Source organism: Sceloporus occidentalis, unplaced genomic scaffold, assembly GCF_023333645.1.
Source record: "Sceloporus occidentalis isolate IW3139 unplaced genomic scaffold, rSceOcc1.0.p SCAF_91, whole genome shotgun sequence".
NCBI lineage: Eukaryota > Metazoa > Chordata > Lepidosauria > Squamata > Phrynosomatidae > Sceloporus > Sceloporus occidentalis.
In genome coordinates this window covers 2,950,146-2,975,357 of record NW_028317071.1, presented here as the reverse complement: position 1 = coordinate 2,975,357, position 25,212 = coordinate 2,950,146, and the positions used below count along the sequence as shown (strand labels likewise).

The following is a 25,212-nucleotide window of genomic DNA, read 5'->3' as shown; positions in this document are numbered from 1 at the left end:
TGAAGGGATTCTCCCTGGCTGTCTTGGGAGACATGAAGAGGGGATGGTGTCATGGAAAACGTATCCCATAGTTCCTCTGGAAAGAGCCCCCATTGATCTCTGTGCTCTCTGAAGGGATTCTCCCTGGCTGTCTTTTGGGAGACATGAAGAGGGGATGCTGTCATGGAAAACCTATCCCATAGTTCCTCTGGAAAGAGCCCCCATTGATCTCTGTGCTCTCTGAAGGGATTCTCCCTGGCTGTCTTGGGAGACATGAAGAGGGGATGCTGTCATGGAAAACCTATCCCATAGTTCCTCTGGAAAGAGCCCCCATTGATCTCTGTGCTCTCTGAAGGGATTCTCCCTGGCTGTCTTGGGAGACATGAAGAGGGGATGCTGTCATGGAAAACCTATCCCATAGTTCCTCTGGAAAGAGCCCCCATTGATCTCTGTGCTCTCTGAAGGGATTCTCCCTGGCTGTCTTGGGAGACATGAAGAGGGGATGCTGTCATGGAAAACCTATCCCATAGTTCCTCTGGAAAGAGCCCCCATTGATCTCTGTGCTCTCTGAAGGGATTCTCCCTGGCTATTTTGGGAGACATGAAGAGGGGATGGTGTCATGGAAAACCTATCCCATAGTTCCTCTGGAAAGAGCCCCCATTGATCTCTGTGCTCTCTGAAGGGATTCTCCCTGGCTGTCTTGGGAGACATGAAGAGGGGATGCTGTCATGGAAAACCTATGCCATATTTCCTCTGGAAAGAGCCCCCATTGATCTCTGTGCTCTCTGAAGGGATTCTCCCTGGCTGTCTTGGGAGACATGAAGAGGGGATGCTGTCATGGAAAACCTATCCCATAGTTCCTCTGGAAAGAGCCCCCATTGATCTCTGTGCTCTCTGAAGGGATTCTCCCTGGCTGTCTTGGGAGACATGAAGAGGGGATGCTGTCATGGAAAACCTATCCCATAGTTCCTCTGGAAAGAGCCCCCATTGATCTCTGTGCTCTCTGAAGGGATTCTCCCTGGCTGTCTTGGGAGACATGAAGAGGGGATGCTGTCATGGAAAACCTATCCCATAGTTCCTCTGGAAAGAGCCCCCATTGATCTCTGTGCTCTCTGAAGGGATTCTCCCTGGCTATTTTGGGAGACATGAAGAGGGGATGGTGTCATGGAAAACCTATCCCATAGTTCCTCTGGAAAGAGCCCCCATTGATCTCTGTGCTCTCTGAAGGGATTCTCCCTGGCTGTCTTGGGAGACATGAAGAGGGGATGCTGTCATGGAAAACCTATGCCATATTTCCTCTGGAAAGAGCCCCCATTGATCTCTGTGCTCTCTGAAGGGATTCTCCCTGGCTGTCTTTTGGGAGACATGAAGAGGGGATGCTGTCATGCAAAACCTATCCCATAGTTCCTCTGGAAAGAGCCCCCATTGATCTCTGTGCTCTCTGAAGGGATTCTCCCTGGCTGTCTTTTGGGAGACATGAAGAGGGGATGCTGTCAAGCAAAACCTATCCCATAGTTCCTCTGGAAAGAGCCCCCATTGATCTCTGTGCTCTCTGAAGGGATTCTCCCTGGCTGTCTTGGGAGACATGAAGAGGGGATGCTGTCATGCAAAACCTATCCCATAGTTCCTCTGGAAAGAGCCCCCATTGATCTCTGTGCTCTCTGAAGGGATTCTCCCTGGCTGTCTTGGGAGACATGAAGAGGGGATGGTGTCATGGAAAACGTATCCCATATTTCCTCTGGAAAGAGCCCCCATTGATCTCTGTGCTCTCTGAAGGGATTCTCCCTGGCTGTCTTTTGGGAGACATGAAGAGGGGATGCTGTCATGCAAAACCTATCCCATAGTTCCTCTGGAAAGAGCCCCCATTGATCTCTGTGCTCTCTGAAGGGATTCTCCCTGGCTATTTTGGGAGACATGAAGAGGGGATGGTGTCATGGAAAACCTATCCCATAGTTCCTCTGGAAAGAGCCCCCATTGATATCTGTGCTCTCTGAAGGGATTCTCCCTGGCTGTCTTGGGAGACATGAAGAGGGGATGCTGTCATGGAAAACCTATGCCATATTTCCTCTGGAAAGAGCCCCCATTGATCTCTGTGCTCTCTGAAGGGATTCTCCCTGGCTGTCTTTTGGGAGACATGAAGAGGGGATGCTGTCATGCAAAACCTATCCCATAGTTCCTCTGGAAAGAGCCCCCATTGATCTCTGTGCTCTCTGAAGGGATTCTCCCTGGCTGTCTTTTGGGAGACATGAAGAGGGGATGCTGTCAAGCAAAACCTATCCCATAGTTCCTCTGGAAAGAGCCCCCATTGATCTCTGTGCTCTCTGAAGGGATTCTCCCTGGCTGTCTTGGGAGACATGAAGAGGGGATGCTGTCATGGAAAACCTATCCCATAGTTCCTCTGGAAAGAGCCCCCATTGATCTCTGTGCTCTCTGAAGGGATTCTCCCTGGCTGTCTTGGGAGACATGAAGAGGGGATGCTGTCATGGAAAACCTATCCCATAGTTCCTCTGGAAAGAGCCCCCATTGATCTCTGTGCTCTCTGAAGGGATTCTCCCTGGCTATTTTGGGAGACATGAAGAGGGGATGGTGTCATGGAAAACCTATCCCATAGTTCCTCTGGAAAGAGCCCCCATTGATCTCTGTGCTCTCTGAAGGGATTCTCCCTGGCTGTCTTGGGAGACATGAAGAGGGGATGCTGTCATGGAAAACCTATGCCATATTTCCTCTGGAAAGAGCCCCCATTGATCTCTGTGCTCTCTGAAGGGATTCTCCCTGGCTGTCTTTTGGGAGACATGAAGAGGGGATGCTGTCATGCAAAACCTATCCCATAGTTCCTCTGGAAAGAGCCCCCATTGATCTCTGTGCTCTCTGAAGGGATTCTCCCTGGCTGTCTTTTGGGAGACATGAAGAGGGGATGCTGTCAAGCAAAACCTATCCCATAGTTCCTCTGGAAAGAGCCCCCATTGATCTCTGTGCTCTCTGAAGGGATTCTCCCTGGCTGTCTTGGGAGACATGAAGAGGGGATGCTGTCATGCAAAACCTATCCCATAGTTCCTCTGGAAAGAGCCCCCATTGATCTCTGTGCTCTCTCAAGGGATTCTCCCTGGCTGTCTTGGGAGACATGAAGAGGGGATGGTGTCATGGAAAACGTATCCCATATTTCCTCTGGAAAGAGCCCCCATTGATCTCTGTGCTCTCTGAAGGGATTCTCCCTGGCTGTCTTTTGGGAGACATGAAGAGGGGATGCTGTCATGCAAAACCTATCCCATAGTTCCTCTGGAAAGAGCCCCCATTGATCTCTGTGCTCTCTGATGGGATTCTCCCTGGCTATTTTGGGAGACATGAAGAGGGGATGGTGTCATGGAAAACCTATCCCATAGTTCCTCTGGAAAGAGCCCCCATTGATATCTGTGCTCTCTGAAGGGATTCTCCCTGGCTGTCTTGGGAGACATGAAGAGGGGATGCTGTCATGGAAAACCTATGCCATATTTCCTCTGGAAAGAGCCCCCATTGATCTCTGTGCTCTCTGAAGGGATTCTCCCTGGCTGTCTTTTGGGAGACATGAAGAGGGGATGCTGTCATGCAAAACCTATCCCATAGTTCCTCTGGAAAGAGCCCCCATTGATCTCTGTGCTCTCTGAAGGGATTCTCCCTGGCTGTCTTTTGGGAGACATGAAGAGGGGATGCTGTCAAGCAAAACCTATCCCATAGTTCCTCTGGAAAGAGCCCCCATTGATCTCTGTGCTCTCTGAAGGGATTCTCCCTGGCTGTCTTGGGAGACATGAAGAGGGGATGCTGTCATGGAAAACCTATCCCATAGTTCCTCTGGAAAGAGCCCCCATTGATCTCTGTGCTCTCTGAAGGGATTCTCCCTGGCTGTCTTTTGGGAGACATGAAGAAGGGATGCTGTCATGCAAAACCTATCCCATAGTTCCTCTGGAAAGAGCCCCCATTGATCTCTGTGGTCTCTGAAGGGATTCTCCCTGGCTGTCTTGGGAGACATGAAGAGGGGATGCTGTCATGCAAAACCTATCCCATAGTTCCTCTGGAAAGAGCTCCCATTGATTTCTGTGCTCTCTGAAGGGATTCTCCCTGGCAGTCTTTTGGGAGACATGAAGAGGGGATGCTGTCATGCAAAACCTATCCCATAGTTCCTCTGGAAAGAGCCCCCATTGATCTCTGTGCTCTCTGAAGGGAGTCTCCCTGGCTGTCTTTTGGGAGACATGAAGAGGGGATGCTGTCATGGAAAACCTATCCCATAGTTCCTCTGGAAAGAGCCCCCATTGATCTCTGTGCTCTCTGAAGGGATTCTCCCTGGCTGTCTTCTGGGAGACATGAAGAGGGGATGCTGTCATGGAAAACCTATCCCATAGTTCCTCTGGAAAGAGCCCCCATTGATCTCTGTGCTCTCTGAAGGGATTCTCCCTGGCTATTTTGTGAGACATGAAGAGGGGATGCTGTCATGCAAAACCTATCCCATAGTTCCTCTGGAAAGAGCCCCCATTGATCTCTGTGCTCTCTGAAGGGATTCTCCCTGGCTGTCTTTTGGGAGACATGAAGAGGGGATGCTGTCATGGAAAACCTATCCCATAGTTCCTCTGGAAAGAGCCCCCATTGATGTCTGTGCTCTCTGAAGGGATTCTCCCTGGCTGTCTTTTGGGAGACATGAAGAGGGGATGCTGTCATGGAAAACCTATCCCATAGTTCCTCTGGAAAGAGCCCCCATTGATCTCTGTGCTCTCTGAAGGGATTCTCCCTGGCTGTCTTTTGGGAGACATGAAGAGGGGATGCTGTCATGGAAAACCTATGCCATAGTTCCTCTGGAAAGAACCCCCATTGATCTCTGTGCTCTCTGAAGGGATTCTCCCTGGCTGTCTTTTGGGAGACATGAAGAGGGGATGCTGTCATGGAAAACCTATGCCATAGTTCCTCTGGAAAGAGCCCCCATTGATCTCTGTGCTCTCTGAAGGGATTCTCCCTGGCTGTCTTTTGGGAGACATGAAGAGGGGATGCTGTCATGCAAAACCTATCCCATAGTTCCTCTGGAAAGAGCCCCCATTGATCTCTGTGCTCTCTGAAGGGATTCTCCCTGGCTGTCTTTTGGGAGACATGAAGAGGGGATGCTGTCATGCAAAACCTATCCCATAGTTCCTCTGGAAAGAGCCCCCATTGATCTCTGTGCTCTCTGAAGGGATTCTCCCTGGCTGTCTTGGGAGACATGAAGAGGGGATGCTGTCATGCAAAACCTATCCCATAGTTCCTCTGGAAAGAGCCCCATTGATCTCTGTGCTCTCTGAAGGGATTCTCCCTGGCTGTCTTTTGGGAGACATGAAGAGGGGATGCTGTCATGCAAAACCTATCCCATAGTTCCTCTGGAAAGAGCCCCCATTGATCTCTGTGCTCTCTGAAGGGATTCTCCCTGGCTGTCTTTTGGGAGACATGAAGAGGGGATGCTGTCAAGCAAAACCTATCCCATAGTTCCTCTGGAAAGAGCCCCCATTGATCTCTGTGCTCTCTGAAGGGATTCTCCCTGGCTGTCTTGGGAGACATGAAGAGGGGATGCTGTCATGCAAAACCTATCCCATAGTTCCTCTGGAAAGAGCCCCCATTGATCTCTGTGCTCTCTGAAGGGATTCTCCCTGGCTGTCTTGGGAGACATGAAGAGGGGATGGTGTCATGGAAAACGTATCCCATAGTTCCTCTGGAAAGAGCCCCCATTGATCTCTGTGCTCTCTGAAGGGATTCTCCCTGGCCGTCTTTTGGGAGACATGAAGAGGGGATGGTGTCATGGAAAACCTATCCCATAGTTCCTCTGGAAAGAGCCCCCATTGATCTCTGTGCTCTCTGAAGGGATTCTCCCTGGCTGTCTTGGGAGACATGAAGAGGGGATGCTGTCATGGAAAACCTATCCCATAGTTCCTCTGGAAAGAGCCCCCATTGATCTCTGTGCTCTCTGAAGGGATTCTCCCTGGCTATCTTGGGAGACATGAAGAGGGGATGGTGTCATGGAAAACGTATCCCATAGTTCCTCTGGAAAGAGCCCCCATTGATCTCTGTGCTCTCTGAAGGGATTCTCCCTGGCTGTCTTGGGAGACATGAAGAGGGGATGCTGTCATGGAAAACCTATGCCATATTTCCTCTGGAAAGAGCCCCCATTGATCTCTGTGCTCTCTGAAGGGATTCTCCCTGGCTGTCTTTTGGGAGACATGAAGAGGGGATGCTGTCATGGAAAACCTATTCCATAGTTCCTCTGGAAAGAGCCCCCATTGATCTCTGTGCTCTCTGAAGGGATTCTCCCTGGCTGTCTTGGGAGACATGAAGAGGGGATGCTGTCATGGAAAACCTATCCCATAGTTCCTCTGGAAAGAGCCCCCATTGATCTCTGTGCTCTCTGAAGGGATTCTCCCTGGCTGTCTTTTGGGAGACATGAAGAGGGGATGCTGTCATGCAAAACCTATCCCATAGTTCCTCTGGAAAGAGCCCCCATTGATCTCTGTGCTCTCTGAAGGGATTCTCCCTGGCTGTCTTGGGAGACATGAAGAGGGGATGCTGTCATGGAAAACCTATCCCATAGTTCCTCTGGAAAGAGCCCCCATTGATCTCTGTGCTCTCTGAAGGGATTCTCCCTGGCTGTCTTTTGGGAGACATGAAGAGGGGATGCTGTCATGCAAAACCTATCCCATAGTTCCTCTGGAAAGAGCCCCCATTGATCTCTGTGCTCTCTGAAGGGATTCTCCCTGGCTGTCTTTTGGGAGACATGAAGAGGGGATGCTGTCAAGCAAAACCTATGCCATATTTCCTCTGGAAAGAGCCCCCATTGATCTCTGTGCTCTCTGAAGGGATTCTCCCTGGCTGTCTTTTGGGAGACATGAAGAGGGGATGCTGTCATGCAAAACCTATCCCATAGTTCCTCTGGAAAGAGCCCCCATTGATCTCTGTGCTCTCTGAAGGGATTCTCCCTGGCTGTCTTTTGGGAGACATGAAGAGGGGATGCTGTCAAGCAAAACCTATCCCATAGTTCCTCTGGAAAGAGCCCCCATTGATCTCTGTGCTCTCTGAAGGGATTCTCCCTGGCTGTCTTGGGAGACATGAAGAGGGGATGCTGTCATGGAAAACCTATCCCATAGTTCCTCTGGAAAGAGCCCCCATTGATCTCTGTGCTCTCTGAAGGGATTCTCCCTGGCTGTCTTGGGAGACATGAAGAGGGGATGGTGTCATGGAAAACGTATCCCATAGTTCCTCTGGAAAGAGCCCCCATTGATCTCTGTGCTCTCTGAAGGGATTCTCCCTGGCTGTCTTTTGGGAGACATGAAGAGGGGATGCTGTCATGCAAAACCTATCCCATAGTTCCTCTGGAAAGAGCCCCCATTGATCTCTGTGCTCTCTGAAGGGATTCTCCCTGGCTATTTTGGGAGACATGAAGAGGGGATGGTGTCATGGAAAACCTATCCCATAGTTCCTCTGGAAAGAGCCCCCATTGATATCTGTGCTCTCTGAAGGGATTCTCCCTGGCTGTCTTTTGGGAGACATGAAGAGGGGATGCTGTCATGGAAAACCTATGCCATATTTCCTCTGGAAAGAGCCCCCATTGATCTCTGTGCTCTCTGAAGGGATTCTCCCTGGCTGTCTTTTGGGAGACATGAAGAGGGGATGCTGTCATGCAAAACCTATCCCATAGTTCCTCTGGAAAGAGCCCCCATTGATCTCTGTGCTCTCTGAAGGGATTCTCCCTGGCTGTCTTTTGGGAGACATGAAGAGGGGATGCTGTCAAGCAAAACCTATCCCATAGTTCCTCTGGAAAGAGCCCCCATTGATCTCTGTGCTCTCTGAAGGGATTCTCCCTGGCTGTCTTGGGAGACATGAAGAGGGGATGCTGTCATGCAAAACCTATCCCATAGTTCCTCTGGAAAGAGCCCCCATTGATCTCTGTGCTCTCTGAAGGGATTCTCCCTGGCTGTCTTTTGGGAGACATGAAGAGGGGATGCTGTCATGCAAAACCTATCCCATAGTTCCTCTGGAAAGAGCCCCCATTGATCTCTGTGCTCTCTGAAGGGATTCTCCCTGGCTGTCTTTTGGGAGACATGAAGAGGGGATGCTGTCATGCAAAACCTATCCCATAGTTCCTCTGGAAAGAGCCCCCATTGATCTCTGTGCTCTCTGAAGGGATTCTCCCTGGCTGTCTTTTGGGAGACATGAAGAGGGGATGCTGTCATGGAAAACCTATCCCATAGTTCCTCTGGAAAGAGCCCCCATTGATCTCTGTGCTCTCTGAAGGGATTCTCCCTGGCTGTCTTTTGGGAGACATGAAGAGGGGATGCTGTCATGGAAAACCTATCCCATAGTTCCTCTGGAAAGAGCCCCCATTGATCTCTGTGCTCTCTGAAGGGATTCTCCCTGGCTGTCTTGGGAGACATGAAGAGGGGATGCTGTCATGGAAAACCTATCCCATAGTTCCTCTGGAAAGAGCCCCCATTGATCTCTGTGCTCTCTGAAGGGATTCTCCCTGGCTATTTTGGGAGACATGAAGAGGGGATGGTGTCATGGAAAACGAATCCCATAGTTCCTCTGGAAAGAGCCCCCATTGATCTCTGTGCTCTCTGAAGGGATTCTCCCTGGCTGTCTTTTGGGAGACATGAAGAGGGGATGCTGTCATGCAAAACCTATCCCATAGTTCCTCTGGAAAGAGCCCCCATTGATCTCTGTGCTCTCTGAAGGGATTCTCCCTGGCTATTTTGGGAGACATGAAGAGGGGATGGTGTCATGGAAAACCTATCCCATAGTTCCTCTGGAAAGAGCCCCCATTGATATCTGTGCTCTCTGAAGGGATTCTCCCTGGCTGTCTTGGGAGACATGAAGAGGGGATGCTGTCATGGAAAACCTATGCCATATTTCCTCTGGAAAGAGCCCCCATAGATCTCTGTGCTCTCTGAAGGGATTCTCCCTGGCTGTCTTTTGGGAGACATGAAGAGGGGATGCTGTCATGCAAAACCTATCCCATAGTTCCTCTGGAAAGAGCCCCCATTGATCTCTGTGCTCTCTGAAGGGATTCTCCCTGGCTGTCTTTTGGGAGACATGAAGAGGGGATGCTGTCAAGCAAAACCTATCCCATAGTTCCTCTGGAAAGAGCCCCCATTGATCTCTGTGCTCTCTGAAGGGATTCTCCCTGGCTGTCTTGGGAGACATGAAGAGGGGATGCTGTCATGGAAAACCTATCCCATAGTTCCTCTGGAAAGAGCCCCCATTGATCTCTGTGCTCTCTGAAGGGATTCTCCCTGGCTGTCTTTTGGGAGACATGAAGAGGGGATGCTGTCATGCAAAACCTATCCCATAGTTCCTCTGGAAAGAGCTCCCATTGATTTCTGTGCTCTCTCAAGGGATTGTCCCTGGCAGTCTTTTGGGAGACATGAAGAGGGGATGCTGTCATGCAAAATCTATCCCATACGTCCTCTGGAAAGAGCCCCCATTGATCTCTGTGCTCTCTGAAGGGATTCTCCCTGGCTGTCTTTTGGGAGACATGAAGAGGGGATGCTGTCATGGAAAACCTATGCCATAGTTCCTCTGGAAAGAGCCCCCATTGATCTCTGTGCTCTCTGAAGGGATTCTCCCTGGCTGTCTTCTGGGAGACATGAAGAGGGGATGCTGTCATGGAAAACCTATCCCATAGTTCCTCTGGAAAGAGCCCCCATTGATCTCTGTGCTCTCTGAAGGGATTCTCCCTGGCTATTTTGTGAGACATGAAGAGGGGATGCTGTCATGGAAAACCTATCCCATAGTTCCTCTGGAAAGAGCCCCCATTGATCTCTGTGCTCTCTGAAGGGATTCTCCCTGGCTGTCTTTTGGGAGACATGAAGAGGGGATGCTGTCATGGAAAACCTATCCCATAGTTCCTCTGGAAAGAGCCCCCATTGATCTCTGTGCTCTCTGAAGGGATTCTCCCTGGCTGTCTTTTGGGAGACATGAAGAGGGGATGCTGTCATGGAAAACCTATCCCATAGTTCCTCTGGAAAGAGCCCCCATTGATCTCTGTGCTCTCTGAAGGGATTCTCCCTGGCTGTCTTTTGGGAGACATGAAGAGGGGATGCTGTCATGGAAAACCTATGCCATAGTTCCTCTGGAAAGAACCCCCATTGATCTCTGTGCTCTCTGAAGGGATTCTCCCTGGCTGTCTTTTGGGAGACATGAAGAGGGGATGCTGTCATGGAAAACCTATGCCATAGTTCCTCTGGAAAGAGCCCCCATTGATCTCTGTGCTCTCTGAAGGGATTCTCCCTGGCTGTCTTTTGGGAGACATGAAGAGGGGATGCTGTCATGCAAAACCTATCCCATAGTTCCTCTGGAAAGAGCCCCCATTGATCTCTGTGCTCTCTGAAGGGATTCTCCCTGGCTGTCTTTTGGGAGACATGAAGAGGGGATGCTGTCATGCAAAACCTATCCCATAGTTCCTCTGGAAAGAGCCCCCATTGATCTCTGTGCTCTCTGAAGGGATTCTCCCTGGCTGTCTTGGGAGACATGAAGAGGGGATGCTGTCATGCAAAACCTATCCCATAGTTCCTCTGGAAAGAGCCCCATTGATCTCTGTGCTCTCTGAAGGGATTCTCCCTGGCTGTCTTTTGGGAGACATGAAGAGGGGATGCTGTCATGCAAAACCTATCCCATAGTTCCTCTGGAAAGAGCCCCCATTGATCTCTGTGCTCTCTGAATGGATTTTCCCTGGTTGTCTTTTGGGAGACATGAAGAGGGGATGCTGTCATGGAAAACCTATGCCATAGTTCCTCTGGAAAGAGCCCCCATTGATCTCTGTGCTCTCTGAAGGGATTCTCCCTGGCTGTCTTTTGGGAGACATGAAGAGGGGATGCTGTCATGGAAAACCTATGCCATAGTTCCTCTGGAAAGAGCCCCCATTGATCTCTGTGCTCTCTGAAGGGATTCTCCCTGGCTGTCTTTTGGGAGACATGAAGAGGGGATGCTGTCATGCAAAACCTATCCCATAGTTCCTCTGGAAAGAGCTCCCATTGATTTCTGTGCTCTCTGAAGGGATTCTCCCTGGCAGTCTTTTGGGAGACATGAAGAGGGGATGCTGTCATGCAAAACCTATCCCATAGTTCCTCTGGAAAGAGCCCCCATTGATCTCTGTGCTCTCTGAAGGGATTCTCCCTGGCTGTCTTTTGGGAGACATGAAGAGGGGATGCTGTCATGGAAAACCTATGCCATAGTTCCTCTGGAAAGAGCCCCCATTGATCTCTGTGCTCTCTGAAGGGATTCTCCCTGGCTATTTTGGAAGACATGAAGAGGGGATGCTGTCATGGAAAACCTATCCCATAGTTCCTCTGGAAAGAGCCCCCATTGATCTCTGTGCTCTCTGAAGGGATTCTCCCTGGCTATTTTGTGAGACATGAAGAGGGGATGCTGTCATGGAAAACCTATCCCATAGTTCCTCTGGAAAGAGCCCCCATTGATCTCTGTGCTCTCTGAAGGGATTCTCCCTGGCTGTCTTTTGGGAGACATGAAGAGGGGATGCTGTCATGGAAAACCTATCCCATAGTTCCTCTGGAAAGAGCCCCCATTGATCTCTGTGCTCTCTGAAGGGATTCTCCCTGGCTGTCTTTTGGGAGACATGAAGAGGGGATGCTGTCATGGAAAACCTATGCCATAGTTCCTCTGGAAAGAACCCCCATTGATCTCTGTGCTCTCTGAAGGGATTCTCCCTGGCTGTCTTTTGGGAGACATGAAGAGGGGATGCTGTCATGGAAAACCTATGCCATAGTTCCTCTGGAAAGAGCCCCCATTGATCTCTGTGCTCTCTGAAGGGATTCTCCCTGGCTGTCTTTTGGGAGACATGAAGAGGGGATGTTGTCATGCAAAACCTATCCCATAGTTCCTCTGGAAAGAGCCCCCATTGATCTCTGTGCTCTCTGAAGGGATTCTCCCTGGCTGTCTTTTGGGAGACATGAAGAGGGGATGCTGTCATGCAAAACCTATCCCATAGTTCCTCTGGAAAGAGCCCCCATTGATCTCTGTGCTCTCTGAAGGGATTCTCCCTGGCTGTCTTGGGAGACATGAAGAGGGGATGCTGTCATGCAAAACCTATCCCATAGTTCCTCTGGAAAGAGCCCCATTGATCTCTGTGCTCTCTGAAGGGATTCTCCCTGGCTGTCTTTTGGGAGACATGAAGAGGGGATGCTGTCATGCAAAACCTATCCCATAGTTCCTCTGGAAAGAGCCCCCATTGATCTCTGTGCTCTCTGAAGGGATTCTCCCTGGCTGTCTTTTGGGAGACATGAAGAGGGGATGCTGTCATGCAAAACCTATCCCATAGTTCCTCTGGAAAGAGCCCCCATTGATCTCTGTGCTCTCTGAAGGGATTCTCCCTGGCTGTCTTGGGAGACATGAAGAGTGGATGCTGTCATGGAAAACCTATCCCATAGTTCCTCTGGAAAGAGCCCCCATTGATCTCTGTGCTCTCTGAAGGGATTCTCCCTGGCTGTCTTTTGGGAGACATGAAGAGGGGATGCTGTCATGCAAAACCTATCCCATAGTTCCTCTGGAAAGAGCCCCCATTGATCTCTGTGCTCTCTGAAGGGATTCTCCCTGGCTGTCTTGGGAGACATGAAGAGGGGATGCTGTCATGCAAAACCTATAGACCATAGACCCTAATCTTCTGGTGCTCGAGGAAATTAGGAGCTTAAGAGCAGAAATGAAAGAGCTCCGGACAGAACTGAAAGAGGATATCAAGGAATCCAATAAAGAGTTGAGAGAGGAAATGAAGGAAATGAGGGCTGAAATTAGGAAAGACATTAAAAAGGAACTGGACAGTGTGGTGAAGAGAGTGGACAAAATGAATTTGGAAATAAATAAAACGCAAAACGAGATGGAGAAGATTAAGGAGAAGACCGAAGCTTTGGAAAAATCTATGACAGGAGTTCGACAAAAACAGAGTTTACAACAACGCAATGAATTGAATCAGGATTTTAAATATAGAAATAAATGTGTGAAAGTAAGAGGTATTCCTGAGAAATCAAACGAAGATGTTTTTGAGTTGTTGTTGCAACCACTGGCAGACTTTTTAGGCTACACTATCGAAAGAATGGAGATGGAACTGGATAGAATCTTTAGGATCAGCTCGGTGCAAGCCAAGGAAAAAAATTATCCCAGGGACATCATAGTATGTTGTACAAGGACTAGAGTAAGAGATTTGATCATCCAAAAGAGCTATCGGGAAAACTTAATGATTGGGAACATAGAAGCTAAAGTATATAAGGACATTCCTCCCTCTGTGATGTTGGCGAGACAAAAATATAGAAGCTTAACAATGGTCCTGAGACATTTGAACATAGAATATAGATGGGATAGAACGGAAGGTCTGTCTTTCTCTTATAGACAGAAAAGATTTAAGATTGATACATCAGAAAGAGCTAAGGAAATGGAAATGAAATTGAGGAGAGATAACAGACATAAGACTGGTGTGATACAGAAAGAAGACAACGTGAATTCTAAGAAAGACGGGCAAGGAGACAAGGAGGGCAAAGATATTGGGATGGAGGAGGAGGAATTGGAAGAGGAGAATGCCCTAGTTGAAGAGAAAGAAATTGAAGGCGTGTTTGGATAATTAATAAAAGTTGCACCTGGTGTTGCCATAGACGGACCTTTGGTCTCCTTTTTATATATATATATATATATATATATTTTTCCCCCTTTTTTCTTCTTTTCCTTTTTGTGTATTAATAAAAATTAAAGGGGAGGAAGGGGTGGATCAATATCAACTTAAAAGTATAAAGACTCTAAGTGTATCAACCTTCATTATTGAAATTTAAATTCTGTTAGACCTAGACATGGTTAAAATCGCCTCCGTGAATGTTAAGGGAATTAATTCCAAATTTAAAAGAAGCATCGTATATCATTATCTGGAGAAGTTGAAAAGCGACGTGGTTTGCATCCAGGAAATAAGGATAACAGCAAAAGAAGAGAGATTGTTAAGAAATCCTAAGTTAGGAGCTTGTTATGCCTCGCTGATAGATAAGAAGAAAAGAGGAGTGGCACTTTATGTTAATAAAAATTGGACATCCAAAGAGATTTTTAAGGACCCCAATGGAAATTATATCGCAGTTGAAGTTGCCACATTAAATTTATCCTTTTTGGTGGTAGGAATCTATGCTCCAAATGAGAATAGAGAAAAGTTTTATAAGGACCTTCATAAGATATTGTCAGAACATTCATATAGCAATTTTCTTTTATTGGGAGACTTCAACGCAGTCATAGCACCTGAATTGGATAGAAAATGTGGAAAACTTAAGAAGATCAAGAAGAACCAAGGGAAACTCCCAAAGACTTTCTTTCAACTTTGCGAAGATTTAGGATTACAGGATGTATGGAGATTCAAGTATGATCATTCAAGGAGTTACACATTTTACTCTGAGTCCCATGACTCATTTTCCAGAATTGATATGTTCCTAATGAATAAAGAACTATTACCCCTAGTTAAATCTATGGATACCCGGGTCACATCCTTCTCTGACCACAATCTGATCTTTATGGATATACTGGAGAAAAAAAAAAGTATGCATTGGAGATTGCCGCAGGAACTCTTGAATGAGGAAGACGTTCTCAAGGAGGTAAGGGAAGCTTTGACCCACTATTTTAAAGAGAATAACAACGACGGATTGAAAAAAAAGATCATTTGGGACGCCAGCAAAGCGGTCATCAGAGGGGTTTTGATTAAAATAAGTGCCTTTAAAAGGAAAGAAGCCCAAATCAAAAGGGCTAAAATTCAAGAAGATTTGGAGACTATAGAGAAAGAGTGGAAGCAAAATGGCGATAAAATACTGAAAGTGAAATTAGAAGCTCTTAAACAAGAACTAAAAATAATGGATGTGAGTGACCTAAAAAGGAAATTGCTGGCGGTAAAGCAGAGAACTTTCGAACAGGGAAACAAAGTGGGAAAACTTTTAGCAGCTCAACTAAAGAAACAAAGAGAAAAAAAGATGATCACTTGTATTAAATTTAATGACGAAAAATATACTGAACAAGGTCAGATTAGGGAACTCTTTAAAAAATTTTTCCAGAACTTGTATAGCAAGCCTGAAGAAGGTTGTATAAATGAAAGAAAATTAAGTGATTATCTGAGTAACCAAAAATCCTTAATATTTAATGAAGAGGAAAGACAGAAAATTAATCACAAGGTTACGGTAGAAGAAATCTCCAAAGCCATTAAGAAATTAAAGATCAACAAATCTCCGGGACCCGATGGCTTTTCGGCGATATACTATAAGAAACTGGAAGACGTATTGGCGACTCCGCTGAAAGACACGATAAATGACATTCTAGAAAACGGTTTACCAGAAACGTGGAGAGAGGCCTTGATTGTGTTAATTCCTAAGAATCCAAACAATCAAGAGGATTTAAATAATTTCAGACCCATTTCACTGACTAATGTAGATTATAAGATTTACTCGAGCATTCTAGCAGACAGGTTAAGAGATACATTAAGTAAACATATCCATGAAGATCAGTGTGGCTTCTTGCCAAATCGACAGGGGAGAGATAATCTTCGAATTGTTATAAACATTATTGAGCATGGCGAATTGGATTGTAGCAAGAAATTAGCTTTTTTACTTTTGGACTTGGAGAAAGCTTTTGATATGATCTCCTGGAAGTATCTGAAAGAATTGTTAAGAATAATGAATATAGGTAATGAGCTGTATACATGGGTTGGCGCTATTTATGAAGATCAAAGAGCGCAGCTCCTAGTGAATGGAGAGAAAACGGAGTTCTTTAAAATCGAACGTGGAACTAGACAAGGATGCCCTCTGTCACCTCTTTTGTTTATAACTGCTTTTGAGGTATTAATGAACAAAATAAGAGCTAATGAGGAGATTAAGGGAATCTCCATTAGAAATCATTCTTTTAAAGTAAGAGCTTTCGCAGATGATTTAATTTGTTGTTTAGATGATCCGATCTATTCATTGCCGGCCTTAAATAGTACAATTTATCAGTTTTCAGAATATTCTGGACTGAAAGTAAATCAAAATAAGTCGGAGATATTAACCAAGAATTTAGATAAGATAGAAGAGTTGACACTAAGCAATGGGTCAGGATACAGAGTGGTAAAGAAGGTCAAGTATTTAGGAATCTATCTGACTAGTAGAAATATGGATCTATTTCAGAACAATTATGATAGGCTTTGGAGAGATGTGAAGAGAGATATGATACTTTGGTCGAAACTACATCTTTCATTTTCCGGAAGAATATCGATACTAAAGATGAACATCCTTCCTCGATTTTTATATCTATTCCAAAATATACCTATAATTGTCAATTTGAAATGTTTTCATGTATGGCAAAGAGAATTCTCTAAATTTCTCTGGGAGGGAAAAAGACCTAGAGTGAGATGGAAATTATTAACAGATGAGGTGCTCAGGGGGGGATGCTCTTTGCCTAATTTTGAGTTGTACTACATGGCATCATCTTTATGTTGGGTTGAGAACTGGGTCACATTGCAAAATGAAAAATTGATGACCTTGGAATGTGGAGACCTGCGATTTGGAATTCATGCGTACTTGTGGTACGATAAAGTGAAAGAACATAAGGGTTTTGAAAAACATTTGTTGAGAAGGGCTCTTCTCTTGGTTTGGGATAAAGTTAGGAAATTTTTCTATACTGGTATACCTGTCTGGGTGTCACCACAGGAGGCATTATTCAGAAGAACTAAAGATTATAGTAATTCCTGGCTGACCTATAGAGATTTAATTTATTGGAGACCAGACAATATTATAGCATTTAAGCAGAAGGATGATATTCTGAGGGATAACCAAAAAATTGAGTGGTATTTGCATTTTCAGCTTGCTAATAGATTTAGACTTGATTTGAAACAGAAAGGTTTTTGTAAAGGTCCTAATGAATTAGACAAGATTTTGCTGGATAAGGGGACAAAACATCTGGCACAATACTATAAGATTTTAAAAGCAAGACAGCTGGAGGATGAATTAGTGAAGCATCCAATGATTAGATGGTCACAAGATTTAGATAAGGTTATAGAATTAGAACATTGGGAAAAATCGTGGAGGGATACGAAAAGATTTACGGTTTGTCAAAACTATAAGGAAAACTATACCAAAATGTTCTACAGGTGGTATATGACACCCGTTAAGATTAATCAAATTTACAAGACCTCAAATAATCGTTGTTGGAAGTGTGAGAAAAAGGAAGGTTCTTTTCTTCATTTATGGTGGGACTGTGAGATGGCTATAAAATTTTGGAAAAGCATACATAGATTAATGATTAATATTCTCCAGGTAGAAATTCCTCTAGATCCTCGCATTTTTTTATTGAACATGATTTGTATCATAGAGGATAATAATGTAAGAAAGAAACTTCATTTAATATTGTATATGATTACTATAGGCCGAATTCTGTATGCACAATATTGGAAAAGAAAGGAGATCCCTAGTGAAACAATGGCTAAGTAAATTATGGGAAGCTAAAGAAATGGATGTACTAACGGAGAGTATGAAAAATAAAGATGTGACAAAGATAGCTGTAAGATGGGAAAGCTTGGAATCGTATTGTGATATAAAGTTATGAAGAATAGAAGATTCTTAGAAAAGGATAGTGGATTTAGAGAAATTGATATGCAAGTTTAAATTAGGATTGATTACTTTTTACACCTTAGGAGGACCCAGTATAGGTATGATATAAAGGCCATGGTTTCTTTTGAATAAAGATTTAGGGGAATACGTAATAACATTACTTAGCGGATTCCGCAGATTGTGTTGGAAGTGCATGAAGCTTCGTATGATATGAAAGGATATGCATACTAGTGTTTTGTTATCTGTTATTTGTCTACTATGTTTATGTTGAGTGTTGTCAAGTTATGTAACGTTTTTTATTCTATTTATGTTTGTTGTATGAATAAAAAAAAACAAAAAAAAAACCTATCCCATAGTTCCTCTGGAAAGAGCCCCCATTGATCTCTGTGCTCTCTGAAGGGATTCTCCCTGGCTGTCTTTTGGGAGACATGAAGAGGGGATGCTGTCATGCAAAACCTATCCCATAGTTCCTCTGGAAAGAGCCCCCATTGATCTCTGTGCTCTCTGAAGGGATTCTCCCTGGCTGTCTTGGGAGACATGAAGAGGGGATGCTGTCATGGAAAACCTATCCCATAGTTCCTCTGGAAAGAGCCCCCATTGATCTCTGTGCTCTCTGAAGGGATTCTCCCTGGCTGTCTTTTGGGAGACATGAAGAGGGGATGCTGTCATGGAAAACCTATCCCATAGTTCCTCTGGAAAGAGCCCCCATTGATCTCTGTGCTCTCTGAAGGGATTCTCCCTGGCTGTCTTTTGGGAGACATGAAGAGGGGATGCTGTCATGGAAAACCTATCCCGTAGTTCCTCTGGAAAGAGCCCCCTTTGATCTCTGTGCTCTCTGAAGGGATTCTCCCTGGCTATTTTGGGAGACATGAAGAGGGGATGCTGTCATGGAAAACCTATCCCATAGTTCCTCTGGAAAGAGCCCCCATTTATCTCTGTGCTCTCTGAAGGGATTCTCCCTGGCTGTCTTGGGAGACATGAAGAGGGGATGCTGTCATGCAAAACCTATCCCATAGTTCCTCTGGAAAGAGCCCCCATTGATCTCTGTGCTCTCTGAAGGGATTCTCCCTGGCTGTCTTGGGAGACATGAAGAGGGGATGCTGTCATGGAAAACCTATCCTATAGTTCCTCTGGAAAGAGCCCCCATTGATCTCTGTGCTCTCTGAAGGGTTTCTCCCTGGCTGTCTTTTGGGAGACATGAAGAGGGGATGCTGTCATGCAAAACCTATCCCATAGTTCCTCTGGAAAGAGCCCCCATTGATCTCTGTGCTCTCTGAAGGGATTCTCCCTGGCTGTCTTTTGGGAGACATGAAGAGGGGATGCTGTCATGGAAAACCTATCCCATAGTTCCTCTGGAAAGAGCCCCCATTGATCTCTGTGCTCTCTGAAGGGATTCTCCCTGGCTGTCTTGGGAGACATGAAGAGGGGATGCTGTCATGGAAAACCTATCCCATAGTTCCTCTGGAAAGAGCCCCCATTGATCTCTGTGCTCTCTGAAGGGATTCTCCCTGGCTGTCTTTTGGGAGACATGAAGAGGGGATGCTGTCATGCAAAACCTATCCCATAGTTCCTCTGGAAAGAGCCCCCTTTGATCTCTGTGCTCTCTGAAGGGATTCTCCCTGGCTGTCTTTTGGGAGACATGAAGAGGGGATGCTGTCATGCAAAACCTATCCCATAGTTCCTCTGGAAAGAGCCCCCATTGATCTCTGTGCTCTCTGAAGGGATTCTCCCTGGCTGTCTTTTGGGAGACATGAAGAGGGGATGCTGTCATGGAAAACCTATCCCATAGTTCCTCTGGAAAGAGCCCCCTTTGATCTCTGTGCTCTCTGAAGGGATTCTCCCTGGCTATTTTGGGAGACATGAAGAGGGGATGCTGTCATGGAAAACCTATCCTATAGTTCCTCTGGAAAGAGCCCCCATTGATCTCTGTGCTCTCTGAAGGGATTCTCCCTGGCTGTCTTGGGAGACATGAAGAGGGTATGCTGTCATGGAAAACCTATGCCATAGTTCCTCTGGAAAGAACCCCCATTGATCTCTGTGCTCTCTGAAGGGATTCTCCCTGGCTGTCTTTTGGGAGACATGAAGAGGGGATGCTGTCATGGAAAACGTATCCCATAGTTCCTCTGGAAAGAGCCCCCCTTGGTCACTGTGCTCTCTGAAGGGATTCTCCTTGGCTGTCTTGGGAGACATGAAGAGGGGATGGTGTCATGGAAAACGTATCCCATAGTTCCTCTGGAAAGAGCCCCCATTGATCTCTGTGCTCTCTGAAGGGATTCTCCCTGGCTGTCTTTTGGGAGACATGAAGAGGGGATGCTGTCATGGAAAACCTATCCCATAGTTCCTCTGGAAAGAGCCCCCATTGATCTCTGTGCTCTCTGAAGGGATTCTCCCTGGCTGTCTTGGGAGACATGAAGAGTGGATGCTGTCATGGAAAACCTATCCCATAGTTCCTCTGGAAAGAGCCCCCATTGATCTCTGTGCTCTCTGAAGGGATTCTCCCTGGCTGTCTTTTGGGAGACATGAAGAGGGGATGCTGTCATGGAAAACCTATCCCATAGTTCCTCTGGAAAGAGCCCCCATTGATCTCTGTGCTCTCTGAAGGGATTCTCCCTGGCTATTTTGGGAGACATGAAGAGGGGATGCTGTCATGGAAAACCTATCCCATAGTTCCTCTGGAAAGAGCCCCCATTGATCTCTGTGCTCTCTGAAGGGATTCTCCCTGGCTGTCTTTTGGGAGACATGAAGAGGGGATGCTGTCATGGAAAACCTATGCCATAGTTCCTCTGGAAAGAGCCCCCATTGATATCTGTGCTCTCTGAAGGGATTCTCCCTGGCTGTCTTTTGGGAGACATGAAGAGGGGATGCTGTCATGGAAAACCTATCCCATAGTTCCTCTGGAAAGCTAAATTCACAAACAGTCAATGAAATGGAAACAATGCCAAAAGATAAATCGCTTCCAAATATTCCGGATTAACGTTACGTCATTCTGACGTACTATTGATTGACAGCTCCAAATAAGGTATGGAGGAGAAGAATCGCTTTATTTAAACACCGATTTCATGCCAAGTAGGAACGCTTGCACGTAAAAACTTCGATTTAAATAACCAGATGGGAACGATGAACAAAGCGATTCGGATAGCGGGATAAGAACAGTGTTATTTTGAATCGATTTTATTAAAAACGTTGTATTTTACATCGTTTCAAATCTTAAGTGGGAACAACCCCCAAGTGTTATCAGTTGCTCAGAGGCCTTTCTCACCTTGGAGGACCTTATTTTCCAGTTCCTGCCGATGCAAGCGGATGCTTAACTGAGCCACTTGGGAGCGGAGGGCAGAGGAGTTGGCTGCCAGCCTTTTGTGAAACAAAAGAAAACAAGAGGCATTTCAGTCAATCTTCCTCTCACCCAACCGACAAACATTTCCAAGATGGAGACGCAACTGAGGTTCAGAAAATGATATATGGTATGAAGATAGGAACTCTGTGTGCTTATTAATCCAACCTAGGATCGTATTGGCTTCTTTAGTGGCTGCATCGTACTTTTGGCTCAGCTTTAGCTTCAGCTTCATGTTCAGTCTTTGATGCCAGGGACAGCCACTGAAAAGACCCTGCCTCCTATGGCACCAGATTCAGAATACTGAGGCAGAATTAATGAGGTTTGACATCGCTTTAACTGCCAATCCTGGGATTTTTAATTTGCTGTGGCACTAAAGCTCTGTGACAGAGAAGGCTAAATAGTTCACATGACTGCAGATCCCAGGATTACACAGCATGGAGCCATGGCGGTTAAAGTAGTGTCAAACTGCATTAATTCTGCAGTGTAGATGGAGCCTACTGAATTTCAGCTCATGAAATAACTACGAATGCCTCTCACTGAGAGGCTGTTACATGGATTTATCATTGGTTGACCAGCTGAACCCGAAGGATGGTCAGCCATGGCTCCTTTTCATCCTGGAGACAAGTGACCAGTGGGGTGTCCAGTGGGGCTCTGTCCTGGGCCCAGGCTGTTCAACATCTTTATCAACGACTTGGAGGACAGAATTGGGGGCATACTTATCAAATGTGCAGATGACACCAAATTCGGAGGAGTAGCTAATACTCCAGAGGACAGGATCAAAATTCAAAACAACCTGAATAGACCTGAAAGCTGGGCCAAAGCTAACAAAATGAAATTCAACAGGGAGAAATGTAAAGTACTGCACTTAGGGCAGAAAAATGAAATGCACAGATATAGGATCATGGGGGACACCTGGCTGAATGAAACTACGTGTGCAAGGGATCTAGGAGTCAATGGGGATGCTTTGATGGAGGAACGCATGGCAGAAGGGGGTTGGACTGGATCAGGACCCTTGGGGTCTCTTTCAGCTCTATGATTCTATGATTTTATGAGGGTTCAGATCTCCGAATTAAAATCTCTTACCCGATGTCCAAATCTACAGGCTCTTGGCCTCAAAGGTTTAGAGTCTGAAGTTTGTCTGACGGACTTGTGGATAAGTTTTAACATGAGTTATGAGCTCTGCCTTCCAAATTTCGGCTTGGCATTGAGCAGGCATATTATATTTCTAATGTCTGTTGATTTTTAAATTAGATTTATATTTCGTCTTTCTCCCAAAATGGGATTCCAGGCGGCTTACAATAATTTTAAAAGGATAAAACAAAAACATAACGGTAATTACAAAAGTTATAAAAATAAAATAAATAATTAAGCCATGTTAAACGATGTTCTGCTCCAATGCCAGTTATTGTCCAGTTTTCCAGAGTTGCTACTGAAGGCTCCCTCCGTCTTTGTATCACTAGGGAGCATCGAAATGAGGGGCATTTAACCACTGGTGGCGCAGTGGGTAAATGCCTGTACTGCAGCCATTCACTCGAAACCACAAGGTTGCGAGTTCAAGACCAGCAAAAGGGCCCAAGCTCGACTCAGGCTTGCATCCTTCCGAGGAGGGAGCTAAAATGAGTACCCAGACTGTTGGGGGGCAAATTAGCTTACTTGCTAATTAGCTTACTTGCTGTTCACCGCTATGATCTTTGGAATAGCGGTATATAAATAAAACAAATTATTATTATTATTATTATTAACATAAATTAAAATAAAGTTGTTTCCAGTTTGTGGGGTAAAGTCTTTATTATTATTATAATATCATTATTAAAGTTACTTTGCAAGAGTAATTAATCCCCATTGTTACTCATTGCAGTGTTAGGAAAGCTTCAGTGTTACTCCTTGCAAGCTTAGGAAAGTTGCCATTTGTAGCATGGCTTCCTTTTTTGCAAGATTTAGGATCGGAGGGTTTAGAACTCATAACAGGATGGCACAGAATGTAAAACCTTCTGCTCAAAATGGACCTAAAATGCCTTGAATTGCCCTTGAAAAGTTGCTTCTGAAAGTAATTTAAACCGATTTTTCTGCTAGGAACATGCCTCTATTCTCAGCTTGATGTTAGTCCTTGGATCCATTCGAACTTGGAAAATCAAAACCCATGAAAATATGTTTAAAATACATTTAAAATACTTTAAATGAGTTTATTCTAATAGGCCTCAGGTTGCTTTTGAAATGTAGCTTTATACCTGGAATGGAGGGTTGCAAACCCACCCACTGCATCTGCAAAATGCATGTAAATCAAATTTTCTTACTCCAAAACACCTTCTAGGAGACATCTTTTCACCATGTTTTTAGGCCTTCCTAGGGCTTGTCTACACAATTAAAATGTCCCCAATTGAAATAGAATAGATTGCCATATGGCTGCATGTGATTTGAGGGTTTGGGGGGCTTCCAAAAAACTCCATAAACTCTGTTGAAAAAGGATGCACATTTTTTACCAACGTAGCCATAAATATCCATGAGGATGTACATTATTGCACATTTGCATCCATCTGTTTAACATGGATCTGCATGGATTTCAAAGGCTGAGCATTTTCATCAACAGGAGGGCGAATAAAGGCAAATTTGTGCAGGAAAGTGACACAATTAAGCGTTGATGCAAATCTGCAAAAATCCACAGCAATTTGCATAATACATGTATGCATAGACTAGCCCCTGGACCATTTCAGACCCAAGAGAGGCCATTTTGAACCACAGGAAGTGAGCCTAAGTCACTTGCTGTTTCAAAAAAAGACCACTCCTGGACACACACTGGCCCAAGGGAGACCAACACATGGTGGGACCTAGAGGTTATTTTGGAGCAAAATAAACATTACAAACACTTTGCAATGATTTGTACCCCTGGGGGTGGACAAAAATGGCCCCGGAGAGACGCATGCATGCTGACAATATGGCATTTGGGTTCCTGCATGGGAGAAGACAACCCAGAGAGGTGATACAATAGCCCTGTTTAAATACTTGAAGGGATGTGAAGTCAAAGGCTTTCATGGCTGGCATCCATAGCTCTTTGTGGGTTTTTCAGGCTATGTGGCCAAGATAAACTCTCCTAGAACATGGCCACATAGCCCAAAAAACCCACAAAGAAATTGAAGGGATGTCACATTGAGGAGGGAGCAAGCTTGTTTTCTGCTGCTCCAGAGACTAGGACCCAATGGAGCAATGGATGCAAGCTCCAGGAAAAGTGATTCCTGCTCAACATTAGGAGGAACTTCCTGACAGTAAGGGCTGTTTGACAATGGAACACACTCCTTCCTCGGAGTGTAGTGGAATCTGCTTCCTTGGAGGTCTTTAAGCAGAGGCTGGCTGGCCATCTGTCAATGGGGATGCTTTGATTTAGAGTTCCTGCATGGCAGAATGGGGTTGGACTGGATGGCCCTTGCGGTCTTTTCCAACTCTACAATTCAATGATTCTATCATTCTAACTAGGCCTACCGTGTAGTTCTGGCAAGCCTGCCAGTTTTCCGTGGTCACTTGGAGGGTCCAGTTCATGTTGTCCATGGTGGCCAGGTGAGCATCGGCCATCCACCTCTCCACTTCCTGCTGACCCTGCTCCTGGTGGGTTGCCAAATAACCCAACCCAGTGGCTAATATGAGGATGATGGCGAGTTCGAGTATGGACACAGCCACCCAGACCTTCCGGCTAACTTGGTGGAGACCAGGCCCATCTTCTCCTGCAGTGGACATGGCTGGAAATCAGTTGCTCCACACACCAGACTTGGAGAAACTATAAGAGGATCTGAAGACCCCACAATGGTCACCATGGCCAGCCCAGAGCAAATTCTGCCGATGTTTCCAGAAGGCAGGCTGCTTCTCTGTGGGCTACCAGCCAAACGGCGCCTAGTCCATCGTCCTGGCCGTCACAGCATATCTAGGGATGAAGGACAGAAGAGGCCACAGCTGGAGTCCTTTTGCGTGGGATGATTTAGGGAGGCAGTTGGAAGCAGCCGTCCTTGCTGGTTTCGTTTTCCTCCAAGCTCATCTGAAAAGGAGGAAAAGAGAAGGAGGAGCATCAGCTGTGGGCTTTGGCTTGAGCAGCACTTGCATAGTGTCATGCTCAAAGTCAAGGAAGGAGCAGGCTGGAAAAGACCCATTGTGCATTGTGAGCACAAAGCATTGTGAGACCCATCCTCCAGCCTTCCCTAAACAAGTCTGGCTCTTTTCTCTTTTGTGCATTTGCTTGGAACCCTCCTTTGGCAGAGAAGTCGGATGGACATAGGGCAGAGAAACCCAGTTTTGGCTTCCCAGGTCCAACCCACCAAATGCATCCTCAGGGGG

General features: G+C 45.9%; 1 protein-coding gene across 1 annotated transcript in view; it reads right to left on the bottom strand.

Moving 5' to 3' along the window:
* Positions 1 to 24,621, bottom strand: part of LOC149284552 (uncharacterized) — an 82,789-nt gene extending 58,168 nt beyond the window's left edge. The window contains exons 1-3 of the mRNA XM_089496645.1: positions 24,370 to 24,621; positions 23,754 to 23,842; positions 20,821 to 20,912 (exon numbers count right to left, since the gene is read on the bottom strand). Coding sequence (XP_089352771.1) covers positions 20,821 to 20,912; positions 23,754 to 23,842; positions 24,370 to 24,621 — 433 coding nt within the window. The remainder of the gene's footprint in view (positions 1 to 20,820; positions 20,913 to 23,753; positions 23,843 to 24,369) is intronic.
* Between the last annotated feature and the right edge of the window lie 591 nt (positions 24,622 to 25,212).